Raw genomic sequence first — 20,052 nt, forward strand, 5'->3', positions numbered from 1 at the left:
TCATCTCAGAAAGTCCTATTGGACAGAGCTGCTCTAAAAAGTTCCACACTGTGTGCCCTCTGGTGCATTTCCATGGCACTCTGAACAAATGGAAGTTTCCTTAGAAGCAGAGGCAAAAATAACTCTAGTGTCAGGATTTAGCCAACTTTCAGGATTTGACCCACAATCAGGATCAGGTGACAAAATTTCCTCAAAAGCAGCTAGAAAGAAGACTGGTGGGAGTCAGCCAAGGGCACTAAAACCCTCTTGAATTTTACTGACAAATTGACAAATAGAAATTGTACATTTAAGACATGTCATGTGATGATTTGTTTTTGTATAAACTGAACACCTCCATCCTTACATAGTTTCTATTTGGACATGGTTAGAACACCTAACTTCTACAGTCTTACAAAAATTACAGTGTAGGATATTTTACATGCTTTGAAGACAGAATATGTAATCTTGAGTACACAGGATATAATAAAGGGGAAAGTTATACATACATGATGTGCCAGAATACATTCTGTCATGTATAACTAAAACAAATAAAAGAATATAATAAAGCAGAAAAGTTATGGAACATGATCAGAATATACAAGAACACTGGAACATTAAAAGACCAAACCTAAGAATCATTTGGGATAGAAACAAACGTGAAGATGCAAGCTAAAAGCATAAAGAACATTTTAAATGACATAGTTATAGAAAACTTTTTGTATACCAGAAATGAGGTAGAAATCCACATATAGGAATCTACAGGACTCCAAATAGAACTATTTAAATAAGAAGATTTCCAAGACATATCATAAAATGCCTAACAGAAAGTAAAGAATTTTTAAAACTGCAGGATAGAAACCTAAGGTCACATTTAGAGGCAAACCAAAAATCTCATTTCTGATTTCTCGGTAAAATCAACGAGGACCTTAAATATGATATTTCAAGCTCTAAAAGAAAGCAACTGCCAGTCAATTTTACTTTACCCAGCAAAGTTCAGATTCAAATTGAAGGGGGAAATAAAAACTTTTCATGACAAGAATAAACTAAAAGGGCTCATGAGCACCAAACCAGCACTACAAAGAACAGTCAAAGGTAAACTGCACACAGAGGAACAATTTCCAAAGCTCCCCAAAAGGAAGTTTGATAGAAGAATAATTTACTAAATGAGAAGACAGGATTAAATAAAATAAAAACTCAAAATGGCAGGAAACGACAAAGATACCCACAAGCTAAAGGTAAAAGGATAGGGGGAAAATTCCATGGATAAGGATCCCGAAAACAAGTAGTAGCAGCTATTCTAATATCTGACAAAGTAGATTTCAAGCAAAATTAATCAGAAGAGCCAGGCACAGTGGGGCATACCTGTAATCCCAGCCACTTGGGAGGCTGAGGCAGGAGGATCGTGAGTTCAAAGCCAGCCTCAGCAACTTAGCAAGACAAAATATAAAACAAAATATAAAATATAAAAAGGACAGGGGATGTGGCTCAGTGGTTTAGTGCCTCCTGAGTTCAATAATTCCTGGTACCAAAAAAGAAAACAATCATAAGACATAAAGAAGGTTACTACATTCTGGTAAAAGAAACAATCCAACAAGAAGATACAACAATATTTACATACATACCTACATACATCCTTTTGTTTAAAAAAACCCTCTATGCCCTTAAATCCCAGACAGACTCCAACACAACAATACTGGGTGATTTCAACATACCCTAATCACCAATAGAAAGATCCTTAAACTTAAAAATATCTCTGACCTAAATAATTCTACAAATCAAATGGACCTAACAGACATTTACAAAATATTTTACCCCAAAACAGCTTAATTTACCTTCTTCTCAGTAGCACATAAAACGTTTTACAAAGTAGACTATATTCTAGGCCACAAAGCAAATTTTAGCAAATATTTTAAAAATGATGTAATCTCATGTATCCTATCAGACCATAATTGAATACTAGAAATCAATAGTAAGAAAATTAATAGAAACCACATAAACACATGGAGATTGAACACTTTCTTACACGAAGAATGGATCAAAGAAATGAGAAGTCAAGAAATCCTCAGAAAAGAATAAGAACAGAGATACAGCATACCAAAATCTATCCCTAGGCCTTAGAAAAAGAAGAACAAACTAATTCTATAATCAGTAGAAGAGAAGAACTAATTAAGATCAGAGATGAAATTGAGAATAAGGAAACAATATACAGGATCAATGCAACGATGAGCTGGTTCTTTGAAAAAAAAAATAAGATGGGCTGGAGATGTACCTCAAGCAGTAGTGTGCTCCCCTGGCATGCATGGGGCACTGGGTTTGATCCTCAGCACCACATAAAAATAAAAAAAAGATGATGTGTCCACTGAAAACTAAAAAATAAATATTAAAAATTCTCTCTCTTTAAAAAAAAATAAGATTAACCAAAAGAAATGAGAAAACCCAAATCAACAAAATCAGAGATGAGAAAGGAGATACCATACTTCTGAAATACAGAGGATTATCAAAACCTGTTTTGAAAATCAATACTCCAATATTAATTTATTACTCCAATAAATTGGAAAATCTGGAAGACATTGACAAATTTCTAGACACATATGATGCCCAAATTTAATCAGAAATATGTAGAAAACCTAAACAGATCAATGTCAAGTAATAAAATTGAAATAGCAATTCAAAGTCTTCCAAAACTTTTCTACCAGAACTCTACTGAAGAAATAACCAGTCTTTCTCATATTATTCCATGAAATTGAAGGGGAGGGAATACTCCCAAATACATTCTATGAAACCAATATAACCCTGATACCAAAACCAGACAAAGACTCATGAAGGAAAGAAAACTACAAATCAATACCCCTGATGAACATAGATGCAAAATTCCTTAATAAGATATTAGTAAACCACATTCAAAAACACATCAAGGACACCCATGGAGCTAGGGAGGCCCAGGTCAGCTCCACCAACACCCTCGGAGCCCAGGCAGGCCTAGGTCAGCCCCACTAATGCCCACAGTGCCCGCACTGGGTCCAAGATGCATCTTTGAACACATTGCCCAACACCACCACCGGCCCCCCCCCCCCCCCCCTTGACACTCCATCGCTGAAAGCAGCCCCCTCCACTTGGGACACTGACTTTGCCTTATTTAGTTGTGGCAACTCCCAGCTTGGATCACCAGCTGGGCAGGAGAGGTATTGGAACCCTGCAGGAGTACTATACGCCTAAAGTGTAAAAACCAGTAACGCTGCAGATCCTCGGTGCTAGAAGGAAAGACACACGAACAGCATGAAAAATTAGTGAAAAAGTTGCCCCAAACAAATCAAGATACTACATTATAAGAATCCATGGATAGCACAACAGAAGAAATGACGTCGAAGGAGTTCAGGATGTACATAATTAAAACGTTCTGTGAATTAAAAGATGATATAAGAGAACAAGAACAGACAGAAAAAAGATTATTTCAATAAAGAGCTACATAAGCAAATACAGGAAGCAAAAGATTACTTCAATAAGGATATGGAGGTTCTGAAAAAAAAACCAGTAATCGTTGAAATGAAAGAAACAGTAAACTAAATTAAAAGCTCAATAGAAAGCATCACCAACAGATTAGACCACTTGGAAGGAAGGACCTTAGACAATGAAGACAAAATATATAATCTTGAAAAGAATATAGATCACACAGTGAAGATGGTAAGAAACCATGAGAAGAACAGTCAAGAAATATGGGATAACATAAAAAGACCAAATTTAAGAGTTATTGGGATAGAGGAAGGCATAGAGTTCCAAACCAAAGGAATGAGCGATCTATTCAATGAAATAATATCAGAAAAGTTCCCAAACATGAAGAGTGAATTGGAAAACCAAATACAAGAGACTTATAGGATGCCAAATGTACAAAATCACAACAGATCCACACCAAGGCACATTATAATGAAAATGCCTAGCATATAGAATAAGGAGAGAATCTTAAAAGCCACAAGAGAAAGGAATCAGATTATATATAGGGGGAAACCAATTAGGATATCTGCATATTTTCAACCCAGACTCTTAAAGCTTAGAAGATCCTGGAACAATATATATCAAGCTCTGAAAGAAAATGGATGTCAACTGAGAATCTTATATCCAGCAAAATTAAGCTTTAGATTTGATGATGAAATAAAAACCTTTCATGGTAAACAAAAGTAAAAAGAATTTATAACTAGAAAACCGGCACTACAGCACATTCTTGGCAAAATAGTCCACGAAGAGCAAATGAAAAACAACAATGAAAACCAGCAGAGGGAGGTAGTACACTAAAGGAAAAACTAATCAAAGGAGAAAACAACTGAATTTAATACCAAAACTAAACAAGAATGGCTGGAAATACAAATCATGTCTCAATAATAACCCTGAATGTTAGTGGCCTAAACTCATCAATCAAAAGACATAGACTGGCAGATTGGATTAAAAAAAGACTCAGCAATATGCTGCCTCTAAGAGACTCATCTCATCAGAAAAGACATCCATCCACAGACTGAAGGTGAAAAATTGGAAAAAAAAAATACCATTCACATAGATTGCAGAAACAAGCAGGGGTTTCCATCCTCGTATCAAATAAAGTACACTTAAAGCCAAAGTTAATCAAAAGGGATAAAGAGGGACATTACATACTGCTTAAGGGAACCATACATCAACAAGCTATAACAATTATAAATATATAGGTCCCAAACAATGGAGCATCTACATTCATCAAACTCTTGTTAAGTTCAAGAGTCAAATAGACCACAGCACAATAATTCTGGGTGACTTTAACACACCTCTTTCACTACTGAATAGATCTTCCAAACAAAAGCTGAATGAAGAAACTATAGAACTCAATAAAACAATAACTTAGACTTAACTGATATATATAGACTATTTCATCCATCAACAAGCAAATACACTTTCTTCTCAGCAGAACATGGATCCTTCTCTAAAATAAACCATATATTATTCCACAAAGCAACTCTCATGAAATACAAAAAAGTAGAGATACTATCCTGCATTCTATCAGATCATAATGGAATGAAGTTAGAAATCAATGATAAAATAAAAAATAACAGCTACTCCAACACCTGGAGACTAAATAATATGCTATTGAATGAACAATACATTGCAAAAGACATCAAAGAAGAGATTAAAAAATTCTTAGGGATTAATGAGAACACTGATCTAACATATTAAAATCTCTGGGACACTATGAAGGCAGTACTGAGAGCAAAGTTCATTGCATGGAGTTCATTCCTTAAAAGAAGAAAAAAACAAATAAATGACCTAACATTTCATCTCAAAGCCCTAGAAAAAGAAGAAAAATCAACTCTAAAAGCAATAGAAGACAGAAAATTATTAAAATTAGAGCTGAAATTGAAACAAAAGAAACAATTGAAAAAATTGACAGAACAAAGTTGGTTCTTTGAAAAAGTAAAATTGATAAACCTTTAGCCATGATAACAAAGAGAAGGAGAGAGAAAACTCAAATTAACATCAAATTAACATCCGTGATGAAAAAGGAAATATCATGACAGACACTACAGAAATACAGAAGATAATTAGAAATTATTTTAAAATTTGTACTCCAGTCAAATGAAAAATACTGAAGGTATTGGCAAATTTCTAGAGTCACATGATTTGACCATGTTGAACAGGATGATACACACGAATTAAACAGAACACTTTTAAGGAATGAAATAGAAGATGCCATCAGAAGCCTACCAACCAAGGCAAATTCAGGAATGGATGGATACACATCTGAGTTCTACAAGACCTTTAAAGAAGAACTAATACCAATATTCCTCAAATTATTTCATGAAATAGAAAAAAGAGGGAACACTTCCAGACTCATTCTATGAGGCCAGTATCACCCTGATTCCAAAACCAGGCAAAGACATGTCAAAGAAAGAAAATTTCAGACCAATATCTCTAATGAACACAGATGCAAAAGTTCTCAATAAAATTCTGGCAAATCAAATACAAAAACATATCAAAGAGATAGTGCACCACAATCAAGTGGGGTTTATCCCAGGGATGCAAGGTTGCTTCAACATATGGACATCAATAAATGTAATTCATCACATCAATAGACTTAAGGATAAGAATCATATGATGATCTCAATAAATGCAGAAAAAACATTCAACAAAATACAGCACCCCTCCATGTTCAAAACACTAGAAAAACTGGGGGTAACAGGTACTTATCTCAACATTGTAAAAGCTATCTATGCTAAGCCCCAGGCCAACATCATTCTAAATGGAGAAGATTTGAAAGCATTGCTTTTAAAAACAAGATAGGGATGCCCTTTGTCACCACTTCTATTTAACATACTTCTTGAAACACTATCCAGAGCAATTAGACAGACAAAGGAAATTAAAGGGGTACAGATAAGGAAAGAAGAACTCAAATTAGCACTATTTGCCAACTATATGATTCTATACATAGAAGACTTAAAAAATTCCACCAGAAAATATCTAGAACTAATGAATGAATTCAGCAAAGTAGCAGAATATAAAATCAACACTCATAAATCAAAGGCATTTCTGTATGTCAGTGACAAATCCTCTGAAAGGGAAATGAGGAAAACTACCCCGTTTACAATAGCCTCAAAAAATAAAATAAAATACTCAGGAACTGATGACAGAGGTGAAAGACCTCTACAACAAAAACTAAAGAACACTGAAGAAAGAAATTAAAGAAGACCTTAGAAGATGGAAAGATCTACCTTGCTCTTGGATAGGCAGAATTAATATTGTCAAAATGACCATACTACGAAAAGCCCTATACAGATTTAATTCAATTCCAATCAAAATCCCAATGACATTCCTCATAGAAATATATAAAGCAGTCACAAAATTCATCTGGACAAATAAGAGACCCAGAATAGCTAAAGCAATCCTTAGCAAGAAGAGTAAAGCAGGTGGCATCACTATACCAAACCTTAAACTATACTACAGAGTATCAAAAACAGCATGGTATTGGCACCAAAATAGACTTGTAGACCAATGGTACAGAATAGAGGACACAGAGACAAACTCACATCAATACAATCATCTTACATTAGACAAAGATGCCAAAAACATATATTAGAGAAAAGATAGTCTCTTCAACAAATGGTGCTGGGGAAACTGGAAATCCATATGCAACAAAATGAAATTAAGCCCCTATCTCTCCTATCTCTCATGAACAAAATTCAATTCAAAGTGGATCAAGGACCTAGGAATTAAACCAGAGAACCTGAACCTAATAGAAGAAAAAGTAGGCACAAATCTTTATCATGTCGGATTAGGCCTGACTTCCTTAATAAGACTCCTGTAGCACAAGACTTAAAATCAAGAATCAATAAATGGTATGGATTCAAACTCAAAAGCTTCTTCTCAGCAAATGAAACAATTAGTGAAGTGAATAGAGAATGGGAGCAAATTTTTACCACACGCACATTAGATACAGCACTGATCTCTAGGATATATAAAGAACTCAAAAACTTTTAACACCAAAATAATAATAATAATAATAATAATAATAATCCAGTCAATAAATGTGCCAAGGAACTGAACAGACATTTCTCAGAAGATGATATACAATCAGTCGACAAATATATGAAAAAATGTCCAACATCTCTAGCAATCAGAGAAATGCAAATCAAAACTACTCTAAGATTCCATCTCACTCCATGCATACATACAAATGGCAGCTATTAAGAATACAAACAACGGGGCTGGGGTTGTGGCTCAGTGGTAGAGTGCTTGCCTAGCATATATGGGGCACTGGGTTCGATCCTCAGCACCACATAAAAATAAAAAAAGATTGTGTCCACCTAACACTAAAAAAAAAAATTAAATAAAAAAAAGAATACAAACAACATAAGTGTTGGTGAGGATGTGGAGGAAAGGGCACACTCTTACATTGCTGGTGGGACTGCAAATTGATGCAGCCAATCTGGAAAGCATTATGGAGAATCCTTGGAAAACTGGGAATGGATCCACCATTTGACCCAGCTATTCCACTCCTCAGTTTTTACCCAAGGGACTTAAAAACAGCATACTACAGGGACACAGCCACATCAATGTTTATAGCAGCACAATTCACAATAGCTAAATTGTGGCTCCAACCTAGATACCCTTCAGTAGATGAATGGATAAAGAAAATGTGGTGTATATACACAATTGAATATTACTCAGAGTTAAAAGAAAATAAAATCATGGCATTTCTTAAAATGGATGTAGTTGGAGAATATAATGCTAAGTGAAGCAAGCCAATCCCAAAAAACCAAATGTCAAATTATTTCTCTGATATAAAGATGCTGATTCATAATGGGGATGGAGTTGGGAAGCACAGGAGGAATGGAGGAACTTTAGATAGGGCAAAGGGGATAGAAGGGAAGGAGGGTATAGGAATAGGAAAGACAGTGGAATGAGACTGACATCATTACCCTAAGTACATGTATGAAAACATGAATAATGTGACTCTACTTTGTGTTCAACCAGAGACATGAAAAATTGTGCTCTATTTGTGTAATATGAATTGAATTGCATTCTACTGTCATATACTAATTAGAATAAATAAAATTTAAAAAATTTTTAAAAACACATAAAAAAGATAATACACCATGATCAAATGGGCTTCATTCCAGTGATGCAAGGTTGTTTCCACATACAGAAATCAATAAATGTAATTCACCACAAGAATTAAGGACAAGGATCATATGATCATTTCAATAGATGCAGAAAAGACCTTTCATGTTAAAATCCAGCACCCATTCATGTTAAAAATGCTGGAGAAGCTACATATTAAAGACCATTTATGACAAACCCAAAGGCAGCACTATATTGAATTAAGACAAACTAAAAGCAGTTCCTCTAAAATCAGGAACAAAATACAGCTGTCCACTCTCACCACTCCTATTCAATATAGTCATCAAAACATTAGCCAGACTGATCAAGAAAGAAAAGGAAATCAAAAGGATACAAATAGGAAAAGAAGAAGTCAAATTATGTTTGTTGATGACATGATCCTCTATCTAGAAGACCCAAAAAACTCCACAAGAAGACTTCTAGAACTTATAAATGAGTTCAGCAAAGCAGAATATGAGATCATTATGCATAAATCAATAGCTTTCCTATTCTCCAACAGTGATTTAGTCAAGGAAGAAATCAGGAAGACCATCCTATTCACAATACCTAAACAATAAAATAAAATAAAATACTTGGGAATCAATCTAAACAAGGAGGTAAAAGAACTCTACAATGAACTTTGTAGAACACCCAAGAAAGAAAGTGAAGAACACCTTAGAAGATGGAAAGACATCTCATGTTCTTGGATAGGAGGAAATAATATTGTCAAAATGGCCATACTACCAAAAGCAATACACAGATTCAATATAATCCCCATCAAAATATTAATGATATTCTTCACAGAATTAGAAATAATGATTCTTAAATTCATTTGGAAGAATTAGAGACTGAGAATAAACAAAGCAATACTACACAAGAAAAAGCAGGGGACATCACAATACCTCAGCTGAAATTATACTACAGAGCTCTAGTAACAAAAACAGCATAGTATTGGAATCAAAATAGACACGAGGACCAATGGAACAAAACAGAAGAGACAGAGACAGATCCACACACCTACAGCCTAATACTTGAAAGAGGTGCCAAAAATATGTTTTGGAGAAAAGACAGCCTTTTTAAAGAACTGGTGCTGGTAAAACTGGACAACTATACATAGAACAATGAAACTAGACCCTTATCTATCTCTCACCCTTACAAAACTCAAATTTAAATGGATCAAAGACTTAGAAATTAGACCAGAATCCTTGCAATTGCTAGAAGAAAACATAGGGTCCACACTCCATCATACAGGTACTGGCACTAACTTCCATAATAAGGCCCCTAAAGTGCAAGAAATAAAACAAATAATTAACAAGCAGGGTTTATCAGACTAAAAAGCTTCTGTAGTATAAAGGAAAATATTCTCCAATGGGAAAAAATCTTGTTCAGAAAGGGGATTAATATCCAGAATATATAAAGAACTCAAAAAACTTAACACCAAAAAATAATAATAATAGCCCAATCAATAAATGGGCAAAAGAACTGGAGAGAAGCTTCTCAAAAGAAGGAACACAATTGACCAACAAACACATTTTTTAAAATGTTCAGAATCTCTAGAATCAAGGAGGTGCTATACTAAATCAAAGCTATACTAAAATTTCATCTCACTCCAGTCAGAATGGCAATGATCAAGAATATGAACAATAATAAATGCTGGTGACGTTGTGGGAGGAAAAGGTACCCTTGTGCATTATTGGTGGGACTGCAGACTAGTACAACTCCTTTGGAAAGCAGTTGGAGATTTCTCAAAAAACTAGAGATGGAACCACCATCTGACCCAGCTCTCCCATTCCTTGGTATTTTCCCCCCTCACTGTTTATGGCAGCACAATTCATAATAGCTAAGTTATGTAATCAACCCAATGCCGGTGAATAGATGAATGGATTAAGTTGTGTCATACACACACACACACACACACACACACAATGGAGTTCTACTCAGGTATAAAAAAAAAGAATGAAATTATGGCATTTGCCAGTAAATGATTCAAATGAAGAGAATCATGCTAAGTGAAATTAGCCAAACTCACAAACTCAAAGGTTGAATGTTTTCTCTCATATGCAGAAGCTAGAATGAAATAAAGGAAAGGGGGAGGGAAGAATAGGATAACATAAAGATTAAGGGAAGATCAGTAATGTGGAAGAAGGAGATCAAGAGGTAGACTAGAAGGATGGGTTAGGGGAGGCAATGCAGAATGAATTCTTTAAAAAGTCATATTATGTGCATATATAAATAATCCACAGGGAATTTCACTTTTATGCATAAGTATAAAGAACCTATCAAATATAAATAAACAGGAAAAGGAAGTAGAGGAAGAACTTGGCAGGGGAAGGATGGGAGAAAAAAAGGGGTAGGGAAAATGGAAAATCATGAGCTGAAATTAAATTCCATGCACCTATGAGTCTGTGGGGATGATCCCAACTACTATGTATAATTATAAAGGTTTTTTTAAAATAAAGACATGGGAATGTATCTCAGTGGTAGAGCAACCCTGGGTTCAATCTTCAGTAGCACCAAAAAAAAAAAAAAAAAGAGTACAACTCTGAATATACTAAAAACTACTGAATTATTCATTATAGAATGATGAATTTTGTGTGTGAATTATGCCTCAATAAAGCTGCTCTTTAAAACAAATAAAAAATTTAAAAACACATTTTTTATAAGAACCTTCTGTACTGATCATTTCCACCTGATACCTCTTATGCTTTGTCTTATTACACTTGAAAAAACCCTTGTAATAAAAGATAGTTGTAGATAATCTGAAAAATTCTAGTAAGTATGAAGATGAAAAGTACTGCCCCTGTGATCCCACAGCATCCAGAGTTAACAGTAACCATCACTTAAAGAGTTCAGTTGATTTCCTTATAATCTTTTATTTTTCTTTCTATATACATACATATATGATTGTATGTTCTTTACCATATAGATAGATAGATAGATAGATGGATGGATGGATACAGATAGATAGATAGATATGGATGTCACATCAACAGAAAGTGACAAAAGTAAAATTCAATGGCACGGTCTTCAGAAAACATGGATATTCCATAATTTTTATCTACTTTCTTATTAGTGACACGTAGGTGATCACCTATTGATGACCATTAGGTTAGGTGATCAATGACCCTTAGATTATTAAGACCATTTACAGTTGTTTATTAATGATAGTAAGCCTCATTATCCACAAATCTCTTTTTCTCTCATCCTAGTCCTATAAGTTGGATAACTGGACCAAAGATCACAAGTATATTAATACCTTATGATAATTGTTACTAAATTATTTTCTAGAAAGAGTGTCTTTACTACAGCATTTGATGCTCTGGCAAGAAAGCAGGGAAGAGCACACATGCATGTGCGCACACACATGCATGTGCGCACACAAACACAGTGCAGACTCTGTCACACTCAGCTGCCCACATGAAAGTGATGCTGCCATCTCCTGAGGCATAAACAGGGGGTTTCAGAAGTCCTTCAGATCCTGGGTCCCTATGACTACAAAGTCTAACCCGCAGAAGTTTTTGTTCTGAAGCTGTTGGCTACTGTGGCAACAGAGGAACCAAATTGTAGCCATAGTATATAAGTAGAAAAAGGGAATAAAAAAACAAAGGATCCATCCCCTTTGTTTTAGTTGGTTTTTGTGTCGATATGACCATGTGTTTACATGACAAAAACAACTAGAGGAAGGAAAGTTTATTTTTGGCTCACATTTTCAGAGGTCTTAATCTGTAGAGAGCTGGTTCTCTTGCTCTGGGCCCAACCTAAGCTAGCACATCAGGGAGGAAGATCCCAGAGGACAAAAACTGCTCAGGCAATGGTGGGGTCAAGAAGCTGAGAGAGCCAGGCATGGTGGTGCACACCTATAATCCCAGCAACCTGGGAGGCTGAGGCAGGAGGATTGCAAGTTCAAAGCCAGCCTCAGCAACTTAGTGAAGCCCTAAGCAATTTAGTGAGGCCCTGTCTCCAAAAATAAAAAGTTCTGGGATGTGACTCAGTGTAAAGTACCCCTGGGTTCAATTTCCCAATACTCCCTCCCCTTCAATAAAAAGAAGCTGAGAGAGAGAGGAAGGGGCTGCAGGATGAACAACTCTGCCAGGGCATGCGTACAGTGACACACCTCATCCAGCCATATCCCACTTGCTTACAGATACCACCCAGGGAGTCCATTCAAACTAGGATGGACTGATTAGATTGCAGCTCTCATAAAGTACTCTTTTCCACCTCTGAATAGTTTTGTATAACAGGAGCTTCTGGGGGACATCTCATATCCATACCCTAATATCTACCCCTGTTCCCAAATAGCTCATGTCCTTCTTACAGTACAAAATGCATTCAGTTCATCTCCAAGAGTCCCATAGACTTAATGCCTCTGGCACTACCCTAAAGTTCAGTCTACATCCAATATCTTCTCTGAGATTCAAGGCAAACTCTCAGATGTCAGCCCCTGTAAAAAATCCAAAACGGATTACATTATATCCAATATATAGTGTCACAAAATAAACATTGCCATTTGAAAAGGGAGGAATAAGGGCATAGGTAGAAGAGTTGGGGCCAAAGCAAGACTGAAACCCCACTGGGCAAACAGGTCCCTTAATTCCACATAGAGCATCTAGCATGCTTGGATACAAAATGATATTTTCAAAGGACTTGGGCAGCACTGCCCCTTTGTCCTTGCTGGTTTCACTGCAAATGGGCTCTCTTTAACCTGGGTCTCTGCAGCCCCCGGGTTTTCTTGGCAGACCATCCACGTGGTTGGCATCTCTTAATTCATAGGGTCTTCATTCCAGTTTCAGCTTCACATTTACAACTTCATGAATCAGCCTCCTGAACGTAGCCTGCAGGGAATCCAACCCTGCAACATTTTGCCTTGCTTCCCAGGCATTCCTTTGAAATCTCAGTGGAAGCCTCCATGACCCCTTAACTCAAGTATTTTGAATTCCAGTAGAACCAACATCATGTGGAAGACACTAAGGTCTGCTGCCAGCTCCTGCTCCCTGGGATCAGGCCTGCAGAGGCCTCTAAGTTACTGCAGGGCTTGAGCGTGTTTAAACACTTCCTAAGCCCCCTGTATTAGCAAGTCACTCCCACAGTCTCAAAGGAATTTCATTTTCTGTAGCCTGGAACAGGTAGCAAGTGCAGTCTTACAAAGTCCTGAGATGCCTTATAGGCATCCTGCTGTCTCTGTGCACAGTACTTAGCATCTCATTAAGCACTATAATCTCTCCAACAAGCACACTACCTTGGCCCCAGGTTTACATGCACCATTCTGGCCAAGTGGAAGTTTTTAAACTCCTTTAGCTCTGCTTTCTGTTCATGATTTTCACAGAACCTGGCTAAACACAACCTACAATATCCATGCCACCAATCAAATGCTATGCTGTCTTAAACTTTTATCCACAGGATTCATTAGCCCCTTACTTTTAAATTCAGCTTCACACAAATCTCACAGCAAAAATAGCCAAGTTCTTTGCCAGAATATACCATGAGTATCCCCTAGTCCAATTACCAGTTGAGTCCTAATATCCCTCTGAAATCTCATGTGCAACAGACGCCATTCCTGTTGGAATTCTGGTCTTCTGAACTCCCACCAGAATCACCCATTAAGTTCTGCTTACAATGCTCTACAGCTTTTCTAGTTTGCATCTCTTAACTTTTTCAAATTATATCCTGCCAACCATTTCCAAAGGCTTCTGAACTATATGGTCAAGTTAGTCACAGAACAACTCCATTTATTGGTACCAATTTTACTTTCAATCACCTTTTGTATCACCATAACCAAAACACCCAACAAGAACAACTTGGAGAAGGAAAAGTTTATTTGGCTCATGGCTTCAGAGGTCTCGGTCTCTAGATGACTGATTCCATTGCTCTGGGTCCAAGGTGAGGCAGCACAACATGGGGAAAGGGCCCAGTGGAGAAAAGCTACTCAGCGGATGGCAGGGTCAGGAATCAGAGAGAGAGGGAAGGGCTGCAGGAACAACAACCATTACAGGGCATTCCTCCAGTGACCTCTCTTCTCTAGCCATACCTCACTGCTTGCAGTTGCCACCCAGTGAGTCCGGTCATACTGACGGATTACATACTCTCATAATGTATTCCTTTCATCTCTGAATATCTTTGCATTAACAGAAGCTTTTGGAAACACCTCATATTCAAACCGTAACACCCTTTAGCCCTCTGAAACCTATGTTGTAAGGGAACCAAAGTGAAAACTTTACCCAGCTAGGCAGGATAGAGTCTCATTTTCGGTTTATATGGAAGTGAGACTATCTGTACAATATTCATGTGAGCACCATTTTATCAATGAAAAATCATTTGGACCAGATGTTAAACTAAAGGACAAACCTCTGGGTTTCATGTGAGATAAACATACTTGGGTTGATTTGGTTTTCTGTATATGGTCTTTTAATTAGTCATTTGATGCTAATTTCCCCAGGGAGTAGGTTATAAATAATTATTACCTTTGTATCACAACTAACCCTGTTGAAGTCTTGTAAAAAATTGCCTATGTATTGATTGTTTCATTCAGTCTTGAAAGCCACCCTTTCTTCTAGGATTGTAGGTATGAACTTCATTTTATCATTTGTTGAATTCCCCCAAGGTCTTTAGTCAGGCTATTGCTGGTTAATTATTTGTTTTCAAGCATATAAAGCATATAGCCTTTCTTATTTTTTTATTTACAAGGTCAGCATACTTCTGTCTGAATATGACAGTGGTTCATGCAAAACCAAATACAGGAAATATTCTACTTCACTTTTACAGTAGTTTCTGTATTTTTGAAAACTTTTGGAAAAAATCCCACAACAATGTTTCTACCAGTTGAGTGCCTATCAAACTTCAAGTCCTGCAACCTACCACTTCTACCAACATCAAATCCATTTTTAACTTGTTATTGCTTCATATGAAATAAAGTCTTCCTCACAGAGTTTTTGGAATGTTTAGACATTATATATGTGGTATGCTGTGTACATGTTTTATTTTCATTCCAAACCAAGTCCCTCCTCTGTGTTGCAATGGTAGGACCTCTCTGGGGAAGCTGTTTTATTTTTTTGTAAAGTTTCAGGCAGACTTGTTTCCACCACCGATGGAGTGTGAGAATCATGTGCATTTAATAGTTATACTTCTGATTATCTGATTGTTTTCTGCACTTGTCTGTAGCCTCCATGAGTCCAAGGTGGATCTATTTGTTCTAGATATTGCCTGTATTTGCCAGCTTGGTGACTGATCAGTGACCCCTCCCCCTGAATTTGGTGGTCATAGTTAAGAAGTTCCCAGAGTTGGCATCGTTTCTCAGTGTCAGAGAGGAAATCAGAGGCCATAGATAAAAATAGTTGGAAGCCAACAGTTGTTCTCCCTTTGGCTGCATTCTAAACTTGACAGGGAGAATCCCCTTGGTGGAAAGAGTTTTCTACCACCCCACTCGAAGGAGGAGGAGGGGGGGGGAGGAGGAAAAGGAGGAGGTAGGCAGGGGGTGGGGAAGGAGGAGAAGTTGTTTGAGGAGAGGAATGGGGAGGATGTAGAATATCCCCAGGAAACAAGAAACCACAGACCACACCACAGTTGGCATATTATCTTTCTTTACAAAAAAAAAAAAAAGCAAAAACCTAATAGTAAAATACTTAAAATGCTTTGTTTCTCTATGGGACTGTAAAGAAAGGGTGGAGGTGGAAGTGAGTGGTAGAAATGCTCCAGGTTGACTATCTAGAAGGATCCCAACGTATAGCAGCAGACAGGGTAGCAGCAACCTGCTCTCAGATTAACCCATTCAGAGAAAATGAAGTAGCCAGTGTTTTTCTTATATTTGGAAAAACAGAAAGATGCTGTACATTATCACAAGGGTAAGTAAAAAATGAATGTGAATAAGAGCAGGAAAACTGAATGTCTATTACAAATAATAATTCACTTCATTTCCATTTGAAGGGACTTGAAGAAAAGCATAATGGGCCCAGGAAGCTTAGTCTGGGGTGTGGTGACATAGAAGTTTGATGTCTGCCTGTGACATCACAGAGTTCCCACTAATTTATATACCTGCTGGACAGAACATCCTGTTCCTGTTCTCCCTCCCACCTTTAAATGATTTGCCAGTTCAGTTCTTTGCATCTCTGTTCAACCTCCTCTTTGGGATAAAGCCTGTTCTAAGTAAAATTAAGGTGTGGTAGGTTGCCCACCTCTGGCTAGCTCTGCGAATGGGTATTGTTTTGAGTGTGTGTACAGAGGTCTCCATTCATTCAGGAATCACTTGTACATATTTCTTGGAAGAAAATAAATTATATAAAATAGGATAAAACACTGTTAGAAGGGAGGAGAGGAGAGAAAAAGTCATGATACTATCTAAAACCTCCCAGAATGAATTTCGGTTGTCTAGGCAACATACATACATTCTGGGCTAAGATGTTATGATGAAAGAAGATGATGACATGGTTAATAAGAACATTTGTTTATTGAAAAAACATAAAACCATGGGGGCTATGAACTATGTGAGTCTATAGGGTGTCCTAACTGAGGGATTCTTCAGGGTGAATTATCTTGCTTCTACAGAAATATCTCTTTAATACATAAAACCATGAACTGTCTGAATCTATAGGGTGTCTTAAATGAGGGATTCTTCAGGTTGAACTTTCTTGCTTCTACGGAAATGTCTCTTGGGTGCCCGCTCACCAGGGATCTGGTTTGCCCTCTCAGCGTTCCTTCTCCCCTGAACACAGGGAAAAAAATGCTTCCTGAACCATTTGCCAATGGATCGGAAATTCAGACAATTTGTAGTCTCCGTGTCGGTAGGAATCTCTGTCTCCACTGGTTGCTTCGGTGACCCTGAAGGATCCTTTTCAGGGCAACTCTCCTGGCTTGTTATCTGCCAAGAGAAAATGGATGAATTAGATCTAGGTAATGCCAGCAGCAATGAAGTCATTATTTACTCATTTATGGAAATCTAATTTATTTTTTACCAAGAATAGCCTAACTGTAAATGCAAAGTTTCAGTACTCATTAATACTTAAAACACACACACACACACTTACTTGTATGATCATTAGTCCTTCTCTTTGCTCCTTCCCACTCTTGCCTCCCCCCTCAGTGCTCCTTGGCATTTTCCCTACATCTCTTTCCTGGCTCCTTTCCTTACTGTAGTCTCTCTCCCATTGCTTATCTCCTCAGACACTGGGGTCCACATCTGCTTCACATGAGGTACCATGACTCTATGCTGGCTAACCTGACCCCCCACCGGGCCTATTTCTTGCTCTGCAGTGATGCGGCTCGGTGCTCACCTCAGGATTTTCTTCTTCATCAAGCCTAGAAGGTACTTTTGGAAACTGGTCGCTGTGTTCTTTGTCTGGTGCTTCCCACTCTAATATATCCTCAGAACTTTCATTTTCTTCAATACTGTCCATACTTACATGGAATGGAGTGCCGGTGGACAGCTGGACATCTTCAGTGGCTTCACTGTCATATTTTTCATCTTCTAGAAGTTCCTTAAGTTTCTGTGATACATCAGAGAGTTTGGAGATAGTTTGTTTTACCTTCTCCTTCTGGTTTTTATCTAACTTTTTGATTTCTTCCTTTAGTTCCAACGTAATTGGTGAGTTTTCGTCGTTAGAGCCTGTAACAGTATCGAAGATCAGAGTAATGAGTAGTTTGCATAGCTTCTCCGTGTTCAGATTTTCATCCTTTTTTCCTAAGAACTCATTCTCCTGGTTTTTGTTGTCTTCACGGTCAAGGTTTAGAGCATCCAATAATTTGGCGATATTTTGTTTGCAGATTTTCTCTGGCTTGTCCAAATCTTGATCACTTATCTCAGTGGGGATACTTAAATTTTCAGTCTCCAATGACCCATGGACAGGCGGGCAGTAGTGGGAGGAAGAGCTAGATGAAATGACGCCTTCGTAGGGCGCTATGCCCTCATAGGCAATGTTGTTGTTTTCAGAAGCAGTGCCATTATCATAGGCAGTAGCAATCTCAGGGGCTTCGGCAGCCTCACTAGCAGTGGTGTTTTCATAAGCAATGCCGTTGTCATAAGCAACAACGTTGTCATAGGCAACAACATTGTCATCGGTGACAATGTTCTCATAGCCAATGCTGTCCTCCAAGGCTAAATAGTGTTCAGAGGTGCTTGGGTCTGATTTAGAATCAGAAATTTTGTCCTCTTTTTCATCATATTTATTAGTAGAGGATGAGTCATCCATGTTGTTTAAGGTATCAAAAACCGTCTCCACAAACTCAGGAAACTTCAAAAGAGAAACATTAATAGGTGATATTGGTAAGACAGTCATGTAATTTGGCAAGAATTCCCATTCAGAACTATCCCACTAAGGCAGAAGCACATCCTATGTTTGCAGTCTCCAGTTAAGGGCAGAAGAGACAGGCCTTTCTCTTTCTAAACTTATGGTATAAGAACCCTCTGTACTGATCATCTCCATCTGATACCTCTCATATTTTTTCTTATTACACTTCAAAGAATTCCTATCCTAAAAGATGGTTGTATATAATTTAAACAATTCTGGAAAGCAGGAAGAAGGAAATCACTGCCCCTACGATCTCACCTCATCCAGAGATAATGATAACCATCAATAAAAGAGTTCTTTTTCTCTATATATACATACATATACAGAAATTAGGTCATGGCACAGCCTAAAAGAAGCACACATGGCTATTCTGTAATTCTTAACTACTTTCTCATTAATTACTCTTAGGTGACCACCATTAATGACCATTATTTAGCTGTCAATGACCCTTAGAGTATTAAAACCATTAACAATGGTTGTATTAATGACAGTAAACCCCCTTATCCACAAATCTCTATCTCTCTTTTTGTAGTCTTATAGGTTGGATTATTGGACCAAAGATCACAACTACATTAAAGTCTTATAATCATTGATTCTAAGTATCTTTCTAGAAAGAGTACAGCTATTTAAATGCCTGTCCTCCCATCATCTGATGGCTTCTTTAGATTAGCATTTTCCATGATCCCCTGGCAAGTAAGTGGGGAAAAGCACACGTATACAACCGTTCTCTCTCCCCCTTTCTCTCTCATCCTCTCTCTCTCAATTTCTCTCTCCTCTCAATTTGTCTCTCCTCTCAATTTCTCTTTTCTCTCTCTCTCTCTCTCACACACACACATACACACACACACATTGCAGTCTGTCACACCCAGCTCTGAGGGTTTCCACACGAAACAGATGCTGCAAACTCCAGAGGCACGAACGAGGGACGTCTGAACTCGTTCAGGTCCTTGGTTCAAGTGGCTAAGAAGCAGCACAACTATGAGAAATCTATGTTCTGAGACAGTTGGCTACCATGGCAACAGAAGAACCATATAATAACAAGAAATGTATAAGGAGGAAAAGGGGATATAAAAATCAAAGGACCCCTCCTCTTGTTGTCATAAGTTTTTGTGTTGCTGTGACCAAAATATCCAATGAGAACAACTTAAAGGAGGGAAAGTTTAATTTGGGCTCAGGTTTTCAGAGG

At 37.4% G+C, this 20,052-nt stretch overlaps 1 protein-coding gene across 1 annotated transcript; it reads right to left on the bottom strand.

The window, feature by feature from the left end:
* Positions 1 to 17,027: 17,027 nt before the first annotated feature.
* LOC124087147 (uncharacterized protein C12orf71-like) lies at positions 17,028 to 18,780 on the bottom strand. The gene is made up of 2 exons (XM_046435881.2): positions 17,982 to 18,780; positions 17,028 to 17,440 (listed from the first exon to the last, which is right to left on the bottom strand). The coding sequence occupies exons 1-2, from the start codon at positions 18,765 to 18,767 to the stop codon at positions 17,180 to 17,182; spliced, it is 1,047 nt and encodes a 348-aa protein (XP_046291837.2). The 5' UTR covers positions 18,768 to 18,780; the 3' UTR covers positions 17,028 to 17,179.
* Between the last annotated feature and the right edge of the window lie 1,272 nt (positions 18,781 to 20,052).

The sequence above is a fragment of the Marmota monax genome, unplaced genomic scaffold, assembly GCF_021218885.2.
Source record: "Marmota monax isolate L192 unplaced genomic scaffold, Marmota_monax_Labrador192_F-V1.1 WCK01_AAM20220418_F8-fsc00012, whole genome shotgun sequence".
In the NCBI taxonomy this organism is placed as follows: domain Eukaryota; kingdom Metazoa; phylum Chordata; class Mammalia; order Rodentia; family Sciuridae; genus Marmota; species Marmota monax.